At 33.5% G+C, this 20,475-nt stretch overlaps 2 protein-coding genes and 1 pseudogene across 2 annotated transcripts; all 3 read left to right on the top strand.

Moving 5' to 3' along the window:
- Positions 1–11,069, top strand: part of LOC148584078 (TMV resistance protein N-like) — a 36,185-nt pseudogene extending 25,116 nt beyond the window's left edge.
- Positions 11,070–11,094: 25 nt separating this feature from the next.
- On the top strand, positions 11,095–14,017 carry LOC148584077 (receptor-like protein 54). The gene is made up of 4 exons (XM_088518732.1): positions 11,095–11,196; positions 11,809–11,867; positions 12,037–13,235; positions 13,299–14,017. The coding sequence occupies exons 1-4, from the start codon at positions 11,095–11,097 to the stop codon at positions 14,015–14,017; spliced, it is 2,079 nt and encodes a 692-aa protein (XP_088374858.1).
- Positions 14,018–17,030: 3,013 nt separating this feature from the next.
- On the top strand, positions 17,031–19,342 carry LOC132187469 (receptor-like protein 6). The gene is given in 4 exon segments (XM_088519230.1): positions 17,031–17,590; positions 17,593–18,671; positions 18,673–19,093; positions 19,096–19,342. Coding segments are annotated over 4 exon segments (2,250 nt in total). The 5' UTR covers positions 17,031–17,062; the 3' UTR covers positions 19,318–19,342.
- Positions 19,343–20,475: the final 1,133 nt, after the last annotated feature.

Here is a 20,475-nt window from a genome sequence, read left to right as displayed (position 1 = left end):
CTACAAACATTTATCTATTCTAGTTAATATGTACCAATTAATATTTTCCTGCAGAAAAAATTGAGAATATTATCATTTATTTAGAATACCCTATGCTTATGTATTATGAAAGATGGACCTATACGAGAGGTAAAGGACCTACGAGAGTTAGTTAATGGAGATTTTATTTTATAATATATCTAGCCCCTAAATAAATCTCCTAATTCCACTTATTTGTAGAAATCCATTATTAAAATCTAGATCTGTTAGAATCAAATCAACTTTAACCGTATTAAAACTTTAATTTGACATATATAGAAGCGTCCAATTAGATATAAATCTATAATGAACAATTAATCAATTATTAATCTATTTTTTCATTAAAGCAACACGATCAGGAACAATATATATATATATATAATTTCAAATTCGACTCGTGCTAGGATTCCCAATCTTCCATGACACTCCTTTCCTTTCAACGAAAGACATGCGAAATTTACTAGCTAGCCAGCCTAGCACTTAACGTATATCGGGTCTCCTAACCGACTTATCTCTCTACGAGGCCCTATATATATATAGCTAGCTTTTCAACAGCCAATCGACCTACCTTGTATTTGCTTCTCTTTCTTTCTTTCTTGTTTTTCTTCTTTAATTTCTCTGCAGTGGTCTTTTTTGAGAGGAAGAGAAAGCCAAAAAGGCCAACGATGATAACTCAGAGGGGTTTCTCTCCATGGCCAGCGACTTGATCTTCTCCATGCACGATCCTGATGAAGGTATGTACATGTCAAGGTTTTGTTCTTTTCATGCATTTATTTTATGGCTTTGCTTCAGATCGATTATTTGCGCATGCAAATTGATGCTTTTTTTTTTTTTTTTTCTTTCCTTTTTCTTTTTTCTTTTTTCTTTTTTTGTCATATATATATATATGATTCTCGACGTGTTACATATTATATCTGGAGCTTTATTTATTTATTTGTTTGTTTTTTAGCCTGTTTTTCATTGTTTTAGAATGATAACAAGCCGGCTAATTTACACATATATATTCGCATGCATGTGGAGAGCATATAAACAGGTATTTTTCTGAATTCTTGATTGTGAACTGTTTTGTGGATTTTGTAGTCAATTTATACACGTTTGCCTTTGCGGTTACATCATGGAAAATAGATACAAATTAGTTGCTGAATATTTTTGTTTCCTTGAAATATTTCTAGTCGCTTGAGTTTCCTTGGATAGAGGTAGTCGTTTGTGTTTCCTTGTTGGTGCATTTGTTTTTGTTCTTTTAGAGTAGGAGACAAACCACACTTTTGCTTAATAATTCTAGATCTATTAACCATTCTGTTAGGTTTTTGAACTAGCAATTATGTGGCAAATTAAATTTATTTTTCCTTGATCAATCACAAAACATATAAAACATATGTGGAACATAAATCTGCAGACTAAGTTTCTCATATTATCACTTGAGAGTCTATGTAAGAATTCCTTAGAATCTTTTAATTCATTCTCAAGAGATTTGTTCCTTTCAGTAAGCATAATATTTTTAGATTTAAACGAGTCAATTACAACATGTGATTCACACAGTATAGTAGTCAAAGACTTTTTTCATGCTCAACATCATTAAGCTTTTTAGAAAAAAATTTATTTATTTTTCTCAATTTAGAATACTCTTCTAGAGAGTGTTGTAAGCATCTTGAAGACTATCCTTTCCATCATAACTGGTAAGTATTCATAAAAAAAATGAGTCAAAGATCTTACTCAGGAATTTAATTTAAACATAGATATTTTGGTGACGAAGTGTCTTAGCATATGGAGGAAAAAAACTCTGTTTTCTCTGGAATATTGCGTCCAATCTCTTTCAAATTTATTTCTTATAAGTCCTCTTAAATAGACTTCAGGAAAATCTAATACAAGCTGAATTAGGAAGAAAACCTAATACTAATTGGAATATGAGTCATCTATATTTTTGTCCTTATATTGGAGGACAATTTTAGCATAGTAAACGTTCAAATATCGTATATATAAGAGATTTGTCTAATTTTGAGTTAGTTTTATAATGCTGCTGATTTTACCCCAATCTAATAATTGAGCCAAAAGTTATGATCGAAACACTGAGACATGTGCAGATTAAGGAATTGAATCAAATCCGATTTTAACTCCAATTAATGAAATTTTGATTGGTTCATTTAATTGATTGATTAAACTTAACCACATCATATAGGTGATTAAGCTTAACCACATCTTATAGTTCTTCTTTGGGTATCTCATTCGTAAGTACATAAGACGAGCGTATCGGTCGTCCTCACACAACACCTCGTTTGTACGCTCTTCAGACGCTACTACATATGAGCTTCTCGGGAAGTCCTTCCATGGGCTGATACGCTGAGATGAAGTAAAAGTGGTCATCATTGATAGAAAACCACATCTCATCTATCCCTCTAGGAAATCTCTTTGAAATCAATGAAGCAAAAACACCCTCCAAAGGGAGCATGGCCAAAGTGAGGTGCCTTTTACGTCATCTCAGTGTTTCGACCAGGACTTCTTGAGAAGCAAATCTGCAATAGTGTCTAAAGAGCGTACATACGATGTATTGTGTGAGGAAGACCGATACACTCATTTGCAAGCTCGTCTTATGTACGTACATAGGAGATATGCAAAGAAGACCTATAAGATGTAGTTAAGCTTAATCACTTATATAATGTGGTTAAGTTTAATCAATCGAGGAAATGAATGAATCAGAAGTTCTTTAATTGGAGTTAAAATCGGATTTGATTAAATTCCTTATTATGTACACGTCTCAGTGTTTCAACCATAACTTTCGGCTCCAGTATTGGATTGGGGTAAACTCAGCTGCATTAGAAAGCTAACTCCAAGTGTGACAAATCTCTCATAAATATTATTTTCTGAATTTGGATGTTTTCTATGCCAAAATTATCCTGAAATATATAGATGAAAATCTAGACGAATCCTATTTTGATTAGTACTAGGTATTCTTCCTATTTCAGCTTGTATTGCGTTTTCTTGAAGTCTATTTAAGGGGACTTCTAAGAATGAAATTTCAAGTGGATTGGACGCAATATTTCCAAAGAAAACATATTTTTTTCCTCCATGAGCTAAGAGAGAAAAGTCTTTTGGATCTTTGAAAGATGAACAAGTAAAACATAGTTATAGTACTGCATATGATTTGTTACTCATAAGGATAAACATAGTAATAAGATTCTATAACAAAAAATATTCATACAAATCATCAGACTATAAGCATTAACCATTAAATAAAACATCAATCTTTTATTGCGATTAATTAGCATATTTTACAATATCCAATCTATCCTTTGAAAATATCTATTTTCATGTTTTTACATTGTTTGTACTTTATGATTTTATGACATCTTCTTGGAATCTTAAATTCCACCTTCAAACTTCATGGTCCATGTTTGCTTTTCTTGGTTTTTTGGTTTCCAGGAACTTCTGCAAAATGAATTGCAGACATGAATTAGTACAATATCCACACACTAGGAATTTTGGTAGATTCTTACTAAAACATGTACCCTTTTAAAAGAAAGACCTTTACCTGAATGTTTGAATGCCACTTACTTAGGGCACTTTCTCAACTAGTGACCATCCTCCTTACACTAGTGTCAAATCCCTTTTGGCTTGCCCTTGGGTTTCTTCATGGTTTTATTGATACCCTTGGCAAAAGTATTGCCATCTGTCTTGGACTCACTCTTCTCTTTGCCTTTCGGCTTTAAGTAAGAAGAGCTACCAATCACCATATTCGACCATGGTTCGACGATGCTTTCGCTGCGTTACTATTTAGTTTAGACGAAGTGCAAACCTCTTTGCCAATGTATAACATAGTTCAAGATCTCATCAATCTTAGATTGACTATCCAATCTAGCACCAGGTAGACCAAGCTCTTTCATTTTGACTATCTCACTATCAACTAAAATTGAGTCAGTCATTTTGGACCTTCGGTATCAGAATCCTGTTTAGGAACATGATAGTTCTTCCCAAACTTCGCTTCCAGATATTCCAGCATAACTGAAGCGTACTCGAAGTTTTTCAACTTCTCATAAAACTCAGGTTTTAATACCACATCATTAACATGCTTCCACTGACCATATGCCACTACAACATCTTCAATGGAGTCCAGAGTAGGTTTTTCTAGCTATGCTTGCACATGATTGTGCCCGTCAATTTCAAAGACAAGTTATATTCTTGTCTCCAATATTCATATGATAACTCAATAATGACATATATAGGACTAACATAATATGTAGGCAATGTAGATCGTTATACATTTCCTACGTATTCTATTGTGTTGGTCCTATATCTGTGACAATTGCGTTATCATATGAAGATTAGAGACAAGAATATAACTATTCTATGACAATCGAGGGGCACAATCTAGTGCAAGCTGATGAGTGCCAAATATTGCATATTTGAGCCCCTTAATTTGCATATGTTAATTCCTTAGCATTGTTATTTATTTGATATTGTTTTGTTTTAGTGCTTTTAGGTTCCAAAGGAAAAATGAAATTAATTCAATTAATTTTGGGGCTTAAAGCACACTTTGAGAAGACCTAAAAGATGTGGTAAGCCAAACCAACAATAATAAAGGACCTATATGATGTGGTTAATCAAATCAAAGAAATGATTAAATCGAAATTTCTCTAATTGGAGTTAAAATCGGATTGGATTAAATTTTAGATTCTGCACACGCCTTATTATTTTAACCATAACTTTCAGTTCAAGCATCGGATTAAGGTGAAACTAGTGGTGTTGGAAAGATAACTCAAAATATTATAAATCATTGTGAATTAGGATTTTCCTAGTTCTGACTTTTGCAACGCCAAAATCGTAACGCAATATAAGAACCTAAATCTAGACGAATCTTATTCTGATTTGTAGTATGATTGCTTCCTAATTTGACTAGGAGAATAAAGTACAATTTTCTGGGGTACCTAGGGCTTCTCGGGTTTGTTTTACATCCTATAAATAGACTTCTAAGCATGGAAGAGAATGTGTGCTTAGTTTTAGACAAAGGACGTAAAAGAGGAGCCGTTTGGCCAAGAACTGGGAGCTTCTCTCCCATTCAGCCAGGCCAATCAAGCACTATCAATTCATGTTAGTTTACTTTTTTCCTTTGTATTTTATTGGTATGATTTTCTTTCATAATTATGTGTAGCTAATTTCTCAACTAACTTTGAGAATGAAGCCTTACAGATGAAGAGCAACTATATTGTCATGTAATTTAATCTTTTCCGATTTTATGAGTTATAATTTTTTAGAAGTTTTATTTCAATTCAATTAGTGGAATGATTATTGGATATCTCATGTGATTGATATAGTTTCATTCAATTGATTGCAAGAATATTCAAGAATCATCAAATGTATCCGTGGAAAAAATCACAAGAGATATCCGAGAATCATCCCTCTAATTAAATGAAACTAAAACTTTTTAAAAATTAAAACTCATAAAATCGGAAAATATTAAATTATATGACAATACAGTTGTTCTTCATCGGTGAGGCTTCATCCTCAATCTTAATTGATAAATTAGCTACACATAATTATGAAAATAAATCCTACAAACAAAATACAAAGGAAAAAAGTAAAATAACTCGAATTGATAGTGCTTGATTGGCCTGGCCGAATGGGAGAGAAGCTCCCAATTCTTGGCCAAACGGCTCCTCTTTTACGTTCTCTGTCTAAAACTAAGCACACCTTCTCTTCCAGGCTTATAAGTCTATTTATAGGATGTAAAACAAACTCTAGAAGCCCTAAGAACCTTAGAAAATTTTGATTTAATCATTTCGTTGATTTGATTAAATTTAACCACATCATATAGGTCATCTATTATGATTGGTTAGGCTTACCACATTTTTTAAGTCTACTCAAAGTGTGGTTTAAGCCCCAGAATTAATGGAATTAATTTCATTTTTCCTTTGGAACCTAAAAGCACTAAAACAAAATAATATAAAACAAATAATAATGTTAAGGAATTAACATACACAAATTAAGGGGCTCAAATATGCAATATTTGACACTTATCAGCTTGAACAAGATTGTGCCCCTCGATTGTCATGGACAAGTTATATTCTTGTCTCCAATCTTCATATGATAACGCAGTAATGACATATATAGAACCCACATAATACGTAGGCAATGTAGATCCATATACATTTCCTACATATTCTATTGTGTTGGTCCTAAATTTGTGACAACTACATTATCATATGAAGATTAGAGACAAGAATATTACTTGTCTACGACAATCGAGGGGCACAATCTTGTGCAAACTGATGAGTGCCAAATATTACATATTTGAGACCCATAATTTGTATATGTTAATTCCTTAGCATTGTTATTTGTTTGATATTGCTTTATTTTAGTACTTTTAGGTTCCAAAGGAGAAATGAAATTAATTCCAATAATTCTGGAGCTTGAAGCACACTTTGAGAAGATCTAATAGATATGGTAAGCCTTACCAATCATCACAGAGAACCTATATGATGTGGTTAAATTTAATCAAATCAAGAAAATGATTAAATCAAAATTTTTATAATTGGAGTTAAAATCGGATTGGATTAAATTTTAGATTCTGCACACGCCTTATTATTTTAACCATAACTTTCAGTTCATGTATTGGATTAAGGTGAAACTAGCGACGTTGGAAAGCTAACTCAAAATATTACAAATCATTGTGAAATAGGAATTTCCTAATTCTGAATTTTACAATGCCAAAATCATCCCGCAATATAAGAACCTAAATCTGAACGAATCATATTTTAATTTGTACTATGATTGCTTCCTAATTTGACTAGGAGAATAAAATACAATTTTCTGGGGTTCCTAGGGCTTCTAGGGTTTATTTTACATCCTATAAATAGACTTCTAAGTTAGGAAGAGAAGGTGTTCTTTGTTTTAGACAGAGGACGTAAAAGAGGAGCTGTTTGGCCAAGAACTGGGAGCTTCTCTCTAGGGGTGGGCAAATTAACCGTTACCGTTTAACCGGCTGTCTACCGGCTTCGACCGAACCGATATAAACCGTAGCCAATATGCCGATATCCTTATCGGTTAAAAAAAGTATACCGGAATTCAGTCCGGTCCGGTTAAGGGGTTCTTATTGGTTAACCGATTTAACCGATAAGAAACCGGTTTTTTTTTTTTTTTTTAGTCCTAGTCCCAAAACGGCGCCGTTTAGTCTTTTAGAGAGGTTTCCAAATTCCCACAAGTGACACAGGTTTCCGAATTTGTGTAATGGTGTTGCTCATGACTTATTTTCCTTTTGCTAAGTGACTTTAATTAGTTAATACTTTGTTTATTATTCATTAATGAATTTTATTTTAATTTGGGTTTGGGTAGGTTTGATGTTTTTTTTTTAAGTGATGGCATTTGATGAGATTTCTTTGCCTTTGGTAAAAGCATTTTTCATTAACAAGTTTTGCTAGTCTAATTTGCATTCATAATGTTAATTAGTCCATTTGCTTTGGAAAAATGTATTTTATAATATAAAAAAAAAAAAAAAAAAAGTTGAAGTGGATCAATATAAAAAAGCTTCAATTTTTAGCCCAAAAAACAAATATTTGGGTCCCAACAAAAAGTATTTGGTCCCTAAAACAACTCATTTTTAATAATTTATTTTAGCCCAACAAAAAGTATTTGGGCTCTCAAAAGTCAAAAAAACTCATTTTTGGTTTTTGGCCCAACAAAATAAATCAATATAAAGCTCTCGGTTAAATCGGTTAACCGGTTTAACTGGACCGTTTAACCGTGTACCGTTTTAACCGAAATTATCGGTTAAAATTCTTATTGGTTCGGTATCGGTTAATAAACCGTTTAACCGAAAATTATCGGTTAATAACCGATAAGGTCCTTAACTGGACCGTTTTGACCGATACCCAGGCCTACTTCTCTCCCATTCGGCCAGGCCAATCAAGCACTATCAATTCGAGTTAGTTTACTTTTTTCCTTTGTATTTTGTTTGTAGGATTTATTTTAATAATTATGTGTAGCTAATTTCTCAACTAAGGTTGAGGATGAAGCCTCACCGAGCAACTATATTGTCATGTAATTTAATATTTTTCGATTTTATGAGTTTTAATTTTTAAAAAGTTTTATTTCAATTCAATTAGTAGGATGATTCTTGCATATCTCTTGTGATTAAGATAGTTTCATTCAATTGATTGCAAGAATATTCAAGAATCATCAAATGTATCCGTGGAATAAATCACAAGAGATATCCAAAATTCATCTCACTCATTGAATTGAAGTAAAACTTTTTAAAAATTAAAACTCATAAAATCAAAAAATATTAAATTATATGACAATACAGTTGCTCTTCATCGGTGAGGCTTCATCTTCAATCTTAATTGAAAAATTAGCTACACATAATTATGAAAATAAATCCTACAAACAAAATACAAAGGAAAAAAGTAAACTAACTTAAATTGATAGTGCTTGTTTGGCCGTGCCGAATGGGAGAGAAGCTCCCAGTTCTTGACCAAACGGCTCCTCTTTTACATCCTAAGTCTAAAACTAAGCACGCCTTCTCTTACAGGCTTAGAAGTCTATTTATAGGATGTAAACAAACCCTAGAAGCCCTTGGAACCCTAGAAAACGGTACTTTATTCTCCTAGTAAAATTAGGAAGCAATCATAGTACAAATCAGAATAGGATTCGTCCAGATTTAGGTTCTTTTATTGCGGGACGATTTTGGCACTACAAAAGTTAGAATTAGGAAAATCCTATTTCAAAATGATTTGTAATATTTTGAGTTAGCTTTCCAACACCACTAGATTCACCTTAATCCAATGTTTGTACTGAAAGTTATGGTTAAAATAATAAGGTGTGTGCAGAATCTAACATTTTTTTTTTCCATCCAACTGTTAACATAAAATGGGCTAAGTATGAGTAATTCTAGAAGTTCATTTTTGTATCACTCTTGTGTCCCTTCAAGAATGATGTGGCTCTTAAAATCACTATTTGATCAAAATTTAATAATGATCAATCATAAGCCCAATTGTAATTTTAAGAGCCACATCATTCTTGAAGAGACTTAAGAGTGACACAAGATGGACTTGTGACATTACTCAAGTTTGATGGACTGTGATGGAGATATTGACAATTGCATTGCTTGCAAGATTGGCTTTGGCCCGTTGACCTGATTGCTTATGCCATTGATTGACACAGCTATGTCCGGACACGTCCAATTTCAACTTGAATTTCTGGGATTTTTTATTTTTCTTATTTATTTATCTTACGAGTGGCTTTTCTTATTGTTATTGTTAATAAGATGGTGCGGGCGAGGACGAAGGCAAGAAGCCCCTTCCTCCTATATCAACTTCTTTGCCACTTTTTATTCGCACCGGCATTGTGAAATGAATTCTTTTAATTTAATCTATGAAATCGATATATGATTTTAGTGCATGTTAAAAATGCATATGAAAATTACACACTACTAAAAATGTAGGTAAGAATCATATGTTTTAAGTGTTAGAGTATATAATAAGAATAAAAATCTTTTACGATAAATGATAAATTGTTTATTGTAAGTGAAGGAATTTGATTATGAATATAATTACATTAGAAATTATTTAAATTATTTTGTAAGCTTTATAAATAGAGCCTTATACACAATAAAATTAATGAATAAGAGCACAATGAACTGGAGTGGAAGTTTGAGATGATTCTTGTTTTCACAAACAACAACCCTCCATTGACTAAGTCTTGGACTAGTATTTTGTTTGAGATAACTTTTATTAAGCTTTATAAATAGAGCCTTATTTTGTCTTACTTAGAAAATTATTTAGTGGGTTATATTATTTTTAAGTGTTTCAAGTTAAACTGCCTGCTTCCTATTGGAAGGTGTAAAATACGCAATTTATACCACGGCTTAATAAAAGTTATTCTATAATAGTTCTTCTTTTCACACAAACAACAAACTTAGACTTGGACTAGTATTTTGTCTTACTTAAGAGACCAAAAAAGACCTAGATATAACAATTACTTTGTTAGGGAAATTAAGGTCATGAGGCTTCATGAGCGTTAGGTTTACGGTTTGGTTTGCTTGCTTTTCAAAAAGCTCTATATACGCGTTCTGGCATTTTGTCTAGAAGTCATGTTAATTAAGATAAAGCAAAACCAGCATCTCGAGATGAAGGTCTTTGGTCGGACTGGGAATTTTTTTTTATTGTTTTTCCGGTCCAAGTAGGGAAGCCATGGCCCATAAAGCTTAGCTTTTTCACATTTATAATGAAAGAGAAACCGGATTCGTGCTTGCCTTATGGTTTGGTTTGGCCTGACCAATTTGCGTGGATGTAGATAGAGTTGGAAAATAATGTTCCTACCAAAACCATTGCTGGCCTTCCCAGGGACTCAAATCCTTACCTCATTTTGACGCCAAATAGAATTAGAATTGTTTTGATAGAAGCAATAATTAAAAGCTGAACACTACAAAGGAAACTATAGAAAAGAGAAAGACTATAGTTGCTTCACAAAACACAAAGATATTAATCTAAAAATAATCCTCAAATATTATGTCCAATTCTTGCCATTTTTTGTACTGATTTTCTCTGTCAAGATATTTTAGTATTTGACAACTCAGTTGCTGATTTTCTTGCATCACATTCTGAATACCGGCTTTCACTATCACATGCCTAGACTCCTAATGTTGTACCAGTTAAACATGTAATTGTAGAAGTATCTTTTGTGTCCATTTAAACTTGAGGTAGCTTTTAAAATCACAAATTGATCAAAATTCAATAGTAATTTATCATAAGTCCAATGTCAATTTTAAAAGTCATCATTTTCGAAGGGACGACGCAAGAGAAACATCTAGCATTTCTCCAGTCAAAACTCAAACACATGCACCCATTGCCCAATTTAGCATCATATATATGTATATGTATATGTCTATGTATATGCATGTGTATAAGAGAAAGAGGAGTATGCTAAATGGCATGCATGTAAATGTTGTACCTAATTCCATCTCCAGGTCTACATGCAATGTTATCAATCCACAAGTTAGTGGCATCGAAGCCAATAGAAATGCAGTCATGATTGCCCGTCCGGATCTTGGAGTTGATCGATGATCATGACAACTGATGATAACCGCACATGAATGCCATTGGTGTTTGGGCTGTTGCCATCGGCGGTGATCTTGACGCCTTGCATTTTCACGTTCTGGCAGCCATTGACGACGTTGTGGAACATTTATCTGTTTAGGGAGCTAGGTTAATGATAATCCACTCAACAGGATTTGTTGTTGGAGTTGGAAAATTCCAGCGTCTGCTTGCATACACACAAGAAAAAGCTCCAATTAATTATTGTATTACAACCAAAAAAGAAGAGAAGAGCAATATTATATGTATTAACAAGGAATATGAATCACATGATCCAGGGCAATTAAATATGTTAATAAAATCCAGATTCCAAGCACCAGCAAAAGAAATCTGCACGCACTATTGACAATACCTTAATTAAGTTATCATGTCGGTTGCTTTTTGAGAAGTCACGTTAAGATAATGCTAATTAACCATTATTATGGTCTGTGGAAATTAAGGATGCTGCTACCGATCGAGTACTGCATAATGATTAATTAGCATTATCTTAACGTGACTTCTCAAAAAGCAACCGATAGTTTCCAACCAAAACGCGTCCACTGCTTTCTCAGAAGTCAAGCAAACTTGTTAAGGCTATTGGTGATTGGGTTAATTACTGCTCTCTCCCTCCCCTAATTAATAAATATCATATACTCGGAGATTAAGTATCATCATTGTTCGTTCCATTGAAGCAAAGCCTTTTGCTAACTCTGATTTTACACTTTGACAGTTTCCAAATCCCAGCGGTTTTCTGTTAGCCGACGGATCAGCTACGTACAGCCCCAAAATGTAATCTTACTCTCTTCAACCCATCACTAATTTCATTATATAACTCTTTCTTCAACTCATTATATATATATTGTACGTGTGGGTGTCTTTTGTTACAGCTTCCAATGAGAATTCCACTCTTTTCATGGCTTTTCTTTATGCCCACGATATGCTTACTAATTTCCTTCAGCTTCAGTATCTCTACGGTGTGCGGCCAATGCGATGATGATCAACAATCCCTGTTGCTCCAATTTAAGAATAACCTCGTATTTGACAATGCTTCATCCACAAAACTAGTGCACTGGAATCAAAGTGTCGATTGCTGTTCATGGGAAGGTGTAAGCTGCACAAGCGGCCAATTCTATGGTCTCAACCTGGCCAACGAATCCATCTCGGGTGAACTTCACAATTCATACAATGACTTTAGCATTCAAAATCTTTACAACCTGAGTTTGGCTCATAACAAGTTGAAAACATTTCCTGGCTTCTTGATAAATCAGGTTCTGTTAGTTTTTCTAGACCTTTCAGACAACCAGATTCATGGAGAGATACCCAATTGGATCTGGGAAAGGTTTTTTCTTCAATCCTTGAATCTTTCTTATAACTATTTGGAGACTCTAGATTTGTCTTTACTCTGCATTTCTAAAGTGAAACTCCTAGACCTTAGCTCCAACCAGCTCCAAGGGAAATTCTCAGTTTTCCCAAAACAAGCTCAATACTTGGATTTCTCTAGGAATAACTTCAGCTCTGTCATACCAGCTAGTATTGGCAACTTCCTTACTAACACTTATTTCTTCTCTCTTTCGAGTAATAAATTATATGGGAGTATTCCTAGATCAATATGCAATGCTACAAAGCTTATTGTTCTAGATTTATCTGATAATTTCTTGAGTGGCACAGTTCCTCAATGCATATTTACACTGAGTGAGGTTGATCAAGAGATGTCGAAGCCAAGTTTAGGGGTGCTAAATCTAAGCAAAAACAACCTCACCGGCACAATTTCTAATGTGTTTCCAAGTAATTGTGGCTTACAAACTTTAAGTCTCAATGGAAACCAACTAGAAGGAAAGCTACCGAAATCTCTTGCCAAATGCACATCTTTAGACGTTTTAAACCTTGGGAACAACCACATCGAGGATGTCTTCCCATGTTACTTGAAGAATATATCCATGTTGCACATCCTTATTCTGCGATCTAACAAATTTTACGGGCCGATTGATTGTCGAGGGCTTAATGCCTCCTGGCCGGAGCTTCAAATTGTAGACCTCGCTGCAAACAATTTCACTGGTAAGTTTCTATTAAAATACTTTTCGGATTGGAAGGCAATAATAGATGATAAAATTGAGGTCAAATATGTGATTAATCACTTCCACTTTGAGCAAAGACAAGGTGCCCCCAAAGATGCTAACTTTTTTCAACCCGAGGTTATTGACAATCTTATATCTGTGATAGACATTTATTATCAAGATGTGATAATTGTTACCATGAAAGGCCTAGAGGCAAAGCTAGTGAAGATCCTAACTATCTTCACAGCCCTTGACTTTTCATGTAACAATTTTGAGGGGCCTATACCAGGAGAAATCGGAGAACTCAAATTGCTACTTATCCTCAACTTGTCTCATAATGCTTTCACGGGCCAAATCCCACAATCTTTAGGAAATTTGACTTATCTTGAGTCACTAGACTTGTCAAGCAACAAGTTTAGTGGTGAGATTCCTGTCCAACTTGCAGATGGTCTAATTTTTCTGTCAGTTCTCAACTTTTCGTTCAATCAATTGGTGGGACAGATTCCACAGATCAAGCAATTTGCTACGTTCTCGGAAACTTCCTATGAAGGGAACAGAGGATTATGTGGCTTTCCTTTGAAAGAAAAATGCACACGTGAAAAGCCGGGATTGTCTCCTCCAACATCTGAAGAAACTCATTCGAATTATGGGAATGCAATTGACTGGAACTTCTTAAGTGTTGAATTTGGATTTGTTTTTGGTTTTGGAATTGTTATTGGGCCTCTTATGTTCTGGAAGAGGTGGAGGGTATGCTACTACAAACATGTTGATGACATTTTTTTCAAGATGTTCCCTCAGCTATATGTTAGAATAGAAAACTGCCAAAGACGAGCACACATGAATCAAGGTCGACGAGCACACAGAAATCAAGGACATAGGCATTAGTAATAGATACGAGGAGCTTTGCAATCAGGTTTGACTCTTTCTTTTTTGTTTCAATTTAAAGTTAAATGAAAAGAGAATATATATATATATATATTAGCTAGTGAAATACTTTTCTAATATTAGATTTGCAGGTGACTTATGAGACGCTCATGGGATTGTGGAGACCACTAATAACTCATGCTGTCACACTTGCTTTACTCGCTCATCCATCCAATGTGTAATTCAGTTTTTGTATTTCACCGAGTTGAATGCTTCTTCATAAAGATGATGTATTTCAGACACTTTGACATTTTCTTTTAAGAGTCCATTTGGGAATGCGTTTTTAAAAAATAATCTGTGTTTTTAAACTAAATCGCAATTTTTTTAGGTGACTTTATAAGAAGCTAGCCAAAGGATGTGGAAGCAAAGCTGACCCATGCTGTCACACCTGCCTTGATCACTATTATATGTTTGTATTCAACTTTTAGTATAAGATTTGTATTAAATAAAGCTATTTTTATATATAACTTGTTTTATTTTTGTTAGTCCTATTCGTTCATCTAAAGTTCCATTGGGACTATATACAATAGATATTTATATCCCTGTTTATTTGCTCCACTGCATTGTTTGGAGAAAGCATGGTCAAAATGACTAAACATAGAAAACTAGAACTGGAGCTCTTGATTGGTTCTTTCAAAGCTTCAATGCAAAAGACCACAAAGCCTTTGAATCGAAGTGATCAAACAATAAAACTTACCAAAAAAGAAAAAAGAAAAAAAGTGAAACACTAAAGGAAAGCATATAGTTATTTTGTCAGAACAACCTAATACTACAAGCTCGGACCCTAATTAGGAACGTCTAGAGGAACCAGTCTGGCTGTATTTAATTTTTTTAAGGGGGTAATTTTAATAATTTTTTTTATTTTTATTTTTATTTTATTTTATAAAAAAAGACTCTAAATATGCTAAAAGTTTTATTTTAACATTTTGTTTTTGGGAGGGACGTGTCCTTGAATAAAACCTTGCAGTTCAATATTTTTCTAAAAATCCGATTTTTTGAATTAGTTTTGTTGTTGTTCTTTTTCCTTTTTTCTCAAATATGCGGTGTTTGATCTTTTGATCTTTCGTATTGATCCCATATTGTATTCGAATAACAATTCAACCTCGACAGTACATTGTGGTTATCCTTTTTTATTTATTTATATTTATTTTTTATTTTTTAATGATTTTGAAAATATTTTTCTGTTTTCAAAACTATAAAAACACACTTTTTTCGAGACCATTAACAAATAATTCAAAAAAAAAAAAAATTATGACACTTTACATTTATATCACATATATAAAACAGTTTATTAATTTTTTAAAAAAAAATATTTCTCAAAACTATTATCAAACTAATCAATGGATAACCTTTTTCCACGTTGAGTAGGATTTTTTTTGGATAGAAATTTATGAGGTGCAATTCTTCTCGTTTTAATTTGCAAAGAGCCTTTTGGAAGACTTTTAATTTGCAAAGAGGTCATTCTTTTAGTATCTTCTGGTTCTGGTTTTGTATGGACTCATTGGAAGACTTATTAATGCTAAATTTTATGTATATTTTATACTTATTTTATTGATATCATTTTAAAAAAAAAAAAAAAAAAAGAGAAAACATTTTATACTCATTCATTGAGAAAATGGCGCGAACAAGAACTCTTACAAACAGAGCAAAAAGTTCTGAAACAAATCCTAGCCGAAGCTAAAGTTACAGTCATCAACCAATCAGGTCAAAAGGCACCAATATCCGCTAACCTATGACTATTTATTAGGTTTAAAATCAGATCTGCACCAAACAAACACAATCCAATGCATAGGTAGTGCTTATTTCTCGGCTTTGAGAGGAAAAAATTATATACTAAAACTCATCCTCCTCGACCCGACAGCCATGATAAGTCATGCATGTGTTTTAAATATTATTTATATCAATCACTTATAATTTTTTTTTATAAAAAATAAAAAATAAAATTCTCTTAAAACAAATCATGTCTAAAATAAGTATAAAAAGTAATATTAACTCAACCATTATTGTGCCCGAAAAAATGATACAACTACTTAGTTCTAAAAGTTCAAACCAAAACGTTTTGGTGGCATTTTGAGAAGGCCAACGAAAAAACAAGAGAAATTATATATACCCTTCTCTACCTATCTCGTAATTTATGGTCTCTTTTGTTTTTTTTTTTTCAAATAAAATAGGAATAAAAATATTTAGAAAAAAGCCAAAAAAAAAAGAAAAAAATGGCAGTTATAACAATGAAAAGTATTTTTAAGATTTGAGCATTCTATTCGTACCGGACTTTGAACGCATGTCTAGTAACTCTTGTTTTCACAAACAACTATATTCCTCCATTGACTTTACTTGGACTATTATTTTTACACTGTTAGGGAAAGAAAGCCTATTGGCCACAAGGCTTCGGCGTTGGGTTTACGGTTTGCTTGCTTTTCAAAAAGCTCTATATCATAGACACGTTAACCAATTGGTGATAAAGCAAAAAACCATTATTGTATTTGTGTCGACTACTTTTGAAAATTGTGTAAAAGGAAATGTAAATGGAAGAATGAAGTCGACTGGTGGGTACCCTTTGAAGATACATTATTTCCAATTTCCATCACTATTACCTTCTCATGCTATTACCTTTTTATACTGCTTTTTGACAAAGTCACGTTAAGATAAAGCAAACCAATTATTGTTGACTATTATTGACTGGGTTAATTTTTACTGCTCTCTCCCTCCCCTATATAAGAAATATGATATACTTGGAGATTTAAATTACCATCATTGTTCGTTCCAGTTGAAGCAAAGCCTTCGCTACCTTTTATTTTACACTTTCACAGTTTCGAAATCTCAGCGGTTTTCTGTTAGCCAACCGATATCAGCTGCAGCCCCAAAAAAATGTAATGTGCTCTTTGCTCTTACTCTCTTCAACCCATCACTAATTTCATTAACTCTTTCTTCAACTCATTATATATTGTGTCGGTGTCTTTTGTTACAGCTTCCAATGAGAATTCCACTCTTTTATGGCTTTTCTTGATGCTCATGACATGCTCACTTTCCATCGGCTTCTGTTTCTCTGCCATGTCCGGCCAATGCCTTGGCAATCAGCAATCCTTGCTGCTCCAATTGAAGAATAGCCTCGTATTTGACGGTGCTTCATCTACAAAACTGGTGCACTGGAATCAAAGTGTCGATTGCTGTTCATGGGAAGGTGTAACTTGTAATGAGGGGCGTGTTATCGGTCTCAACCTGACCAACGAATCCATCTCGGGTGGTCTTGACAATTCAAGCAGCCAATTTTCTGACTTGAGGTACAATTCATTGGACAGGAGTATTCCAATTTCTTTGTTTTCCCTTCCATCATTACAAGAACTAGGACTTCACAACAACCAATTTTCTGGTCCACTCAATGAATTGCTGAACGTTTCTTCTTGTCTATTGGAAACTCTTGATTTGAGCTACAACAACTTGGAAGGGCCAATACCCAGGTCTCTCTTTGAGATCCAAAGTCTTAGGAGTCTCTCACTCTCTTGGAACAACTTTAGCGGCTCCTTGCAGCTTAATGTGATTATGACTATGGGAAATCTTTCAGATCTCGATCTATCCCACAACAGCTGAGGATTGGCTACTTCTTGATAAATCAATCCACGTTATCAAATCTAAACCTTTCAGACAACCAGATTCACGGAGAGATACCCAGTTGGATTTGGAAACCTCCTCATCTTAACTCATTGAATCTTTCTTATAACGATTTGGAGACTCTAGATTTGTCTTTACTCAACATGTCTTCTTTGAGCTCTCTAGACCTTCACTCTAACCAGCTCCAAAGGCAGCTCTTAGTTTTCCCAGAACATGCTAAATACGCGGATTTATCGAAGAATAATTTCAGCTATGTGATACCAGCTAGTATTGGCAACTTCCTTACTAACACTTATTTCTTCTCTCTTTCGAGTAATAAGTGCAATGGGAGTATTCCTATATCAATATGCAGCGCTACAATTCTTGTTGTTCTAGATTTGTCTGATAATTTATTGAGCGGCACAATTCCTCAATGCTTATTTATGATGACTGAGCATCAAGGTTTGTTCACTCCAGATTTAGGGATGCTGAATTTATGCAGAAATAACCTCAGCGGCACAATTCCTAATGTGTTTCCAAGCAATTGTCGCTTACAAACTTTAAATCTCAATGGAAACCAACTAGAAGGAAAGCTACCAAAATCTCTAGCCCAATGCACATCTTTGTAAGTTTTAGACCTTGGGAACAACCACATTGAGGATTTCTTCCCATGTTACTTGAAGAAAATATCCATGTTACACTTCCTTGTTCTACGATCTAACAAATTTTACGGGCCCATTGATTGTCGAGGGCTTAATGGCTCATTGTCAGAGATTCAAATTGTATACCTCGTTGCAAACAATTTCACTGGTAAGCTTCCAATAAAATACTTTTCGGATTGGAAGGCAATAATAGATGATATAATTGAGGTCGAATATGTGCTCAATGACCTCCAATTTGGACATGTTTTGCCGATGAGTAGTCCTAACCCTCTTATTGGTGGTCAAGAAAGTGGGACAAACACTTATTATCAAGATGTGACAAACATTTATTATCAAGATGTGATAACTGTTACTGTGCCTAGAGGGAAAGATAGTGAAGATCCTAAATATCTTCACCTCCCTCGATTTCTCATGCAACAATTTTGACAGGTCTATACCTGGAGAAATAGGAGAACTCAAATCATTATATATTCTCAACTTGTCACATAATGCTTTCATGGGTCAAATCCCCCCGTCTCTTGGAAAATTGAGTAAATTGGAGTCATTTGACTTGTCAAGTAACAAGCTTACAGGTGAGATTCCATTCCAACTTGCAGATGGTCTTATTTTCCTATCAGTCCTTAACCTTTCGTTCAATCAATTGGTGGGAAAGATTCCACAGATCAAGCAATTTGCTACATTCTCGAAAACTTCCCATGAAGGGAACATAGGATTATGTGGCTTTCCTTTAAAAGACAACTGCACACGTGAAGAGCCAAGATCATCACCTCCAACATCTGAAAAACTCATTCGAATTCTAGAAATGCAATTGACTGGAACTTCTTAAGTGCTGAATTGGGATTTATTTTCGGCTTTGGGATTGTTATTGGACCTCTAATGTTTTGGAAGAGGTGGAGGATATGCTACTACACACATGCTGATGACATCTTTTTCAAGATGTTCCCTCAACTATATATTAGAATAGAAAATCGTCAAAGACGAGCACACAAGAATCAAGGACGGAAGCATTAGTGATAGATATGAGGAACAATGCAATCAGGTTATAATCTCAAGTTTTGAACCATATATAATATTTGTTCATCCCGGCCCATAAAAGCCAGAAATTCTTCTACACAAGCGGTGAGAAGTTTAGATTAATGTATTATAAATTCCAAATATATATACTACCTACTTGTGTTTTCTCAAAATAAGCATATATATATATATATATATATTATTTTTCTGTAAACACAACACAACCAACAATTTTATTAATTGGACCCCACATAAAACATATCCTAAAATGTGGACTAAAGAAAAGTTTCGCAATTTCTGAATCATATAAAAACTCTCCCTTGAGCCGACTAATTAAAATAAACCTTCTCTCCCAAATTAATGACTATATTAAATTTTGTTAATACTACGTTTTGAAATTGACTGTGACCATTTGTAAAATCAATATATAAAAGTGATGAACTATTCTATTTCTCAAAAAATGAAAATTAATAAGTTTTATTTGACTATATATATATATATATATATATATATAGAAAATAAGTCAAACAGTACTTAGACAAACGTACAGTTCATAACTTGGGAAATAAAAGAAAAACCATGGTTTACTTATAATTTTTTTTCCCTATCATTTGTCATTTAATTTTTAAGTACTTTTGTATCAAATATTCTTATATTCTCCAAGTTACTTTGAAAAGAATAAATAATTCCTCTAGGATGCTTAAGAGTACACCAAATATAAAAATTTTATATTTTGAAGAATCCTTTCAAATTTTTAATCATTTATTATCGTTGAGTTTAATCGCATTGGAAAAGTGTTAGAATACTCAATGAACTTTATATTTGCTTTTTTACAGTTTAACTAGCAGCTATGCAAAAATGTCAAATAATAAACTCTTTAAATATAATTTTTATTCTATCTTCATTCATTTTGTATTCTTAAAAGCACCTCACAAACCCATAAAAGAAGAGAGAGAAAGTGTGAGAAGAAATATAAAAACGTAAAAAAAAATAAAAATGGAGTAGAGAAAGAATTTTGTTCTCCAAATTTGCCAAACCTCTCCCCATATTTAAATATGGGGAGAGGTTTGACAAGCCCTAAAATAGAGAGAAAAATAAAGAGCATGATGAAGCTAAATTTTTGTAAACTTTAATCAAATTTTAATTAAAAGTAAA

The sequence above is a fragment of the Corylus avellana genome, chromosome 8 (genome assembly GCF_965113065.1).
Source record: "Corylus avellana chromosome 8, dhCorAvel1.hap1.2, whole genome shotgun sequence".
In the NCBI taxonomy this organism is placed as follows: Eukaryota; Viridiplantae; Streptophyta; class Magnoliopsida; order Fagales; family Betulaceae; genus Corylus; species Corylus avellana.
This window is presented reverse-complemented; position numbering and strand designations above follow the sequence as displayed.

Excerpts from the sequence above, each read along its gene's own strand:
- LOC148584077 (XM_088518732.1), top strand. The coding sequence starts at position 11,095 with ATGAATGCCATTGGTGTTTGGGCTGTTGCCATCGGCGGTGATCTTGAC. Across the intron at positions 11,197-11,808 it reads ACGTTGTGGAACATTTATCT|TTTCCAAATCCCAGCGGTTT; the intron begins GTTTAGGGAGCT and ends ACACTTTGACAG. Across the intron at positions 11,868-12,036 it reads GCTACGTACAGCCCCAAAAT|CTTCAGTATCTCTACGGTGT; the intron begins GTAATCTTACTC and ends AATTTCCTTCAG.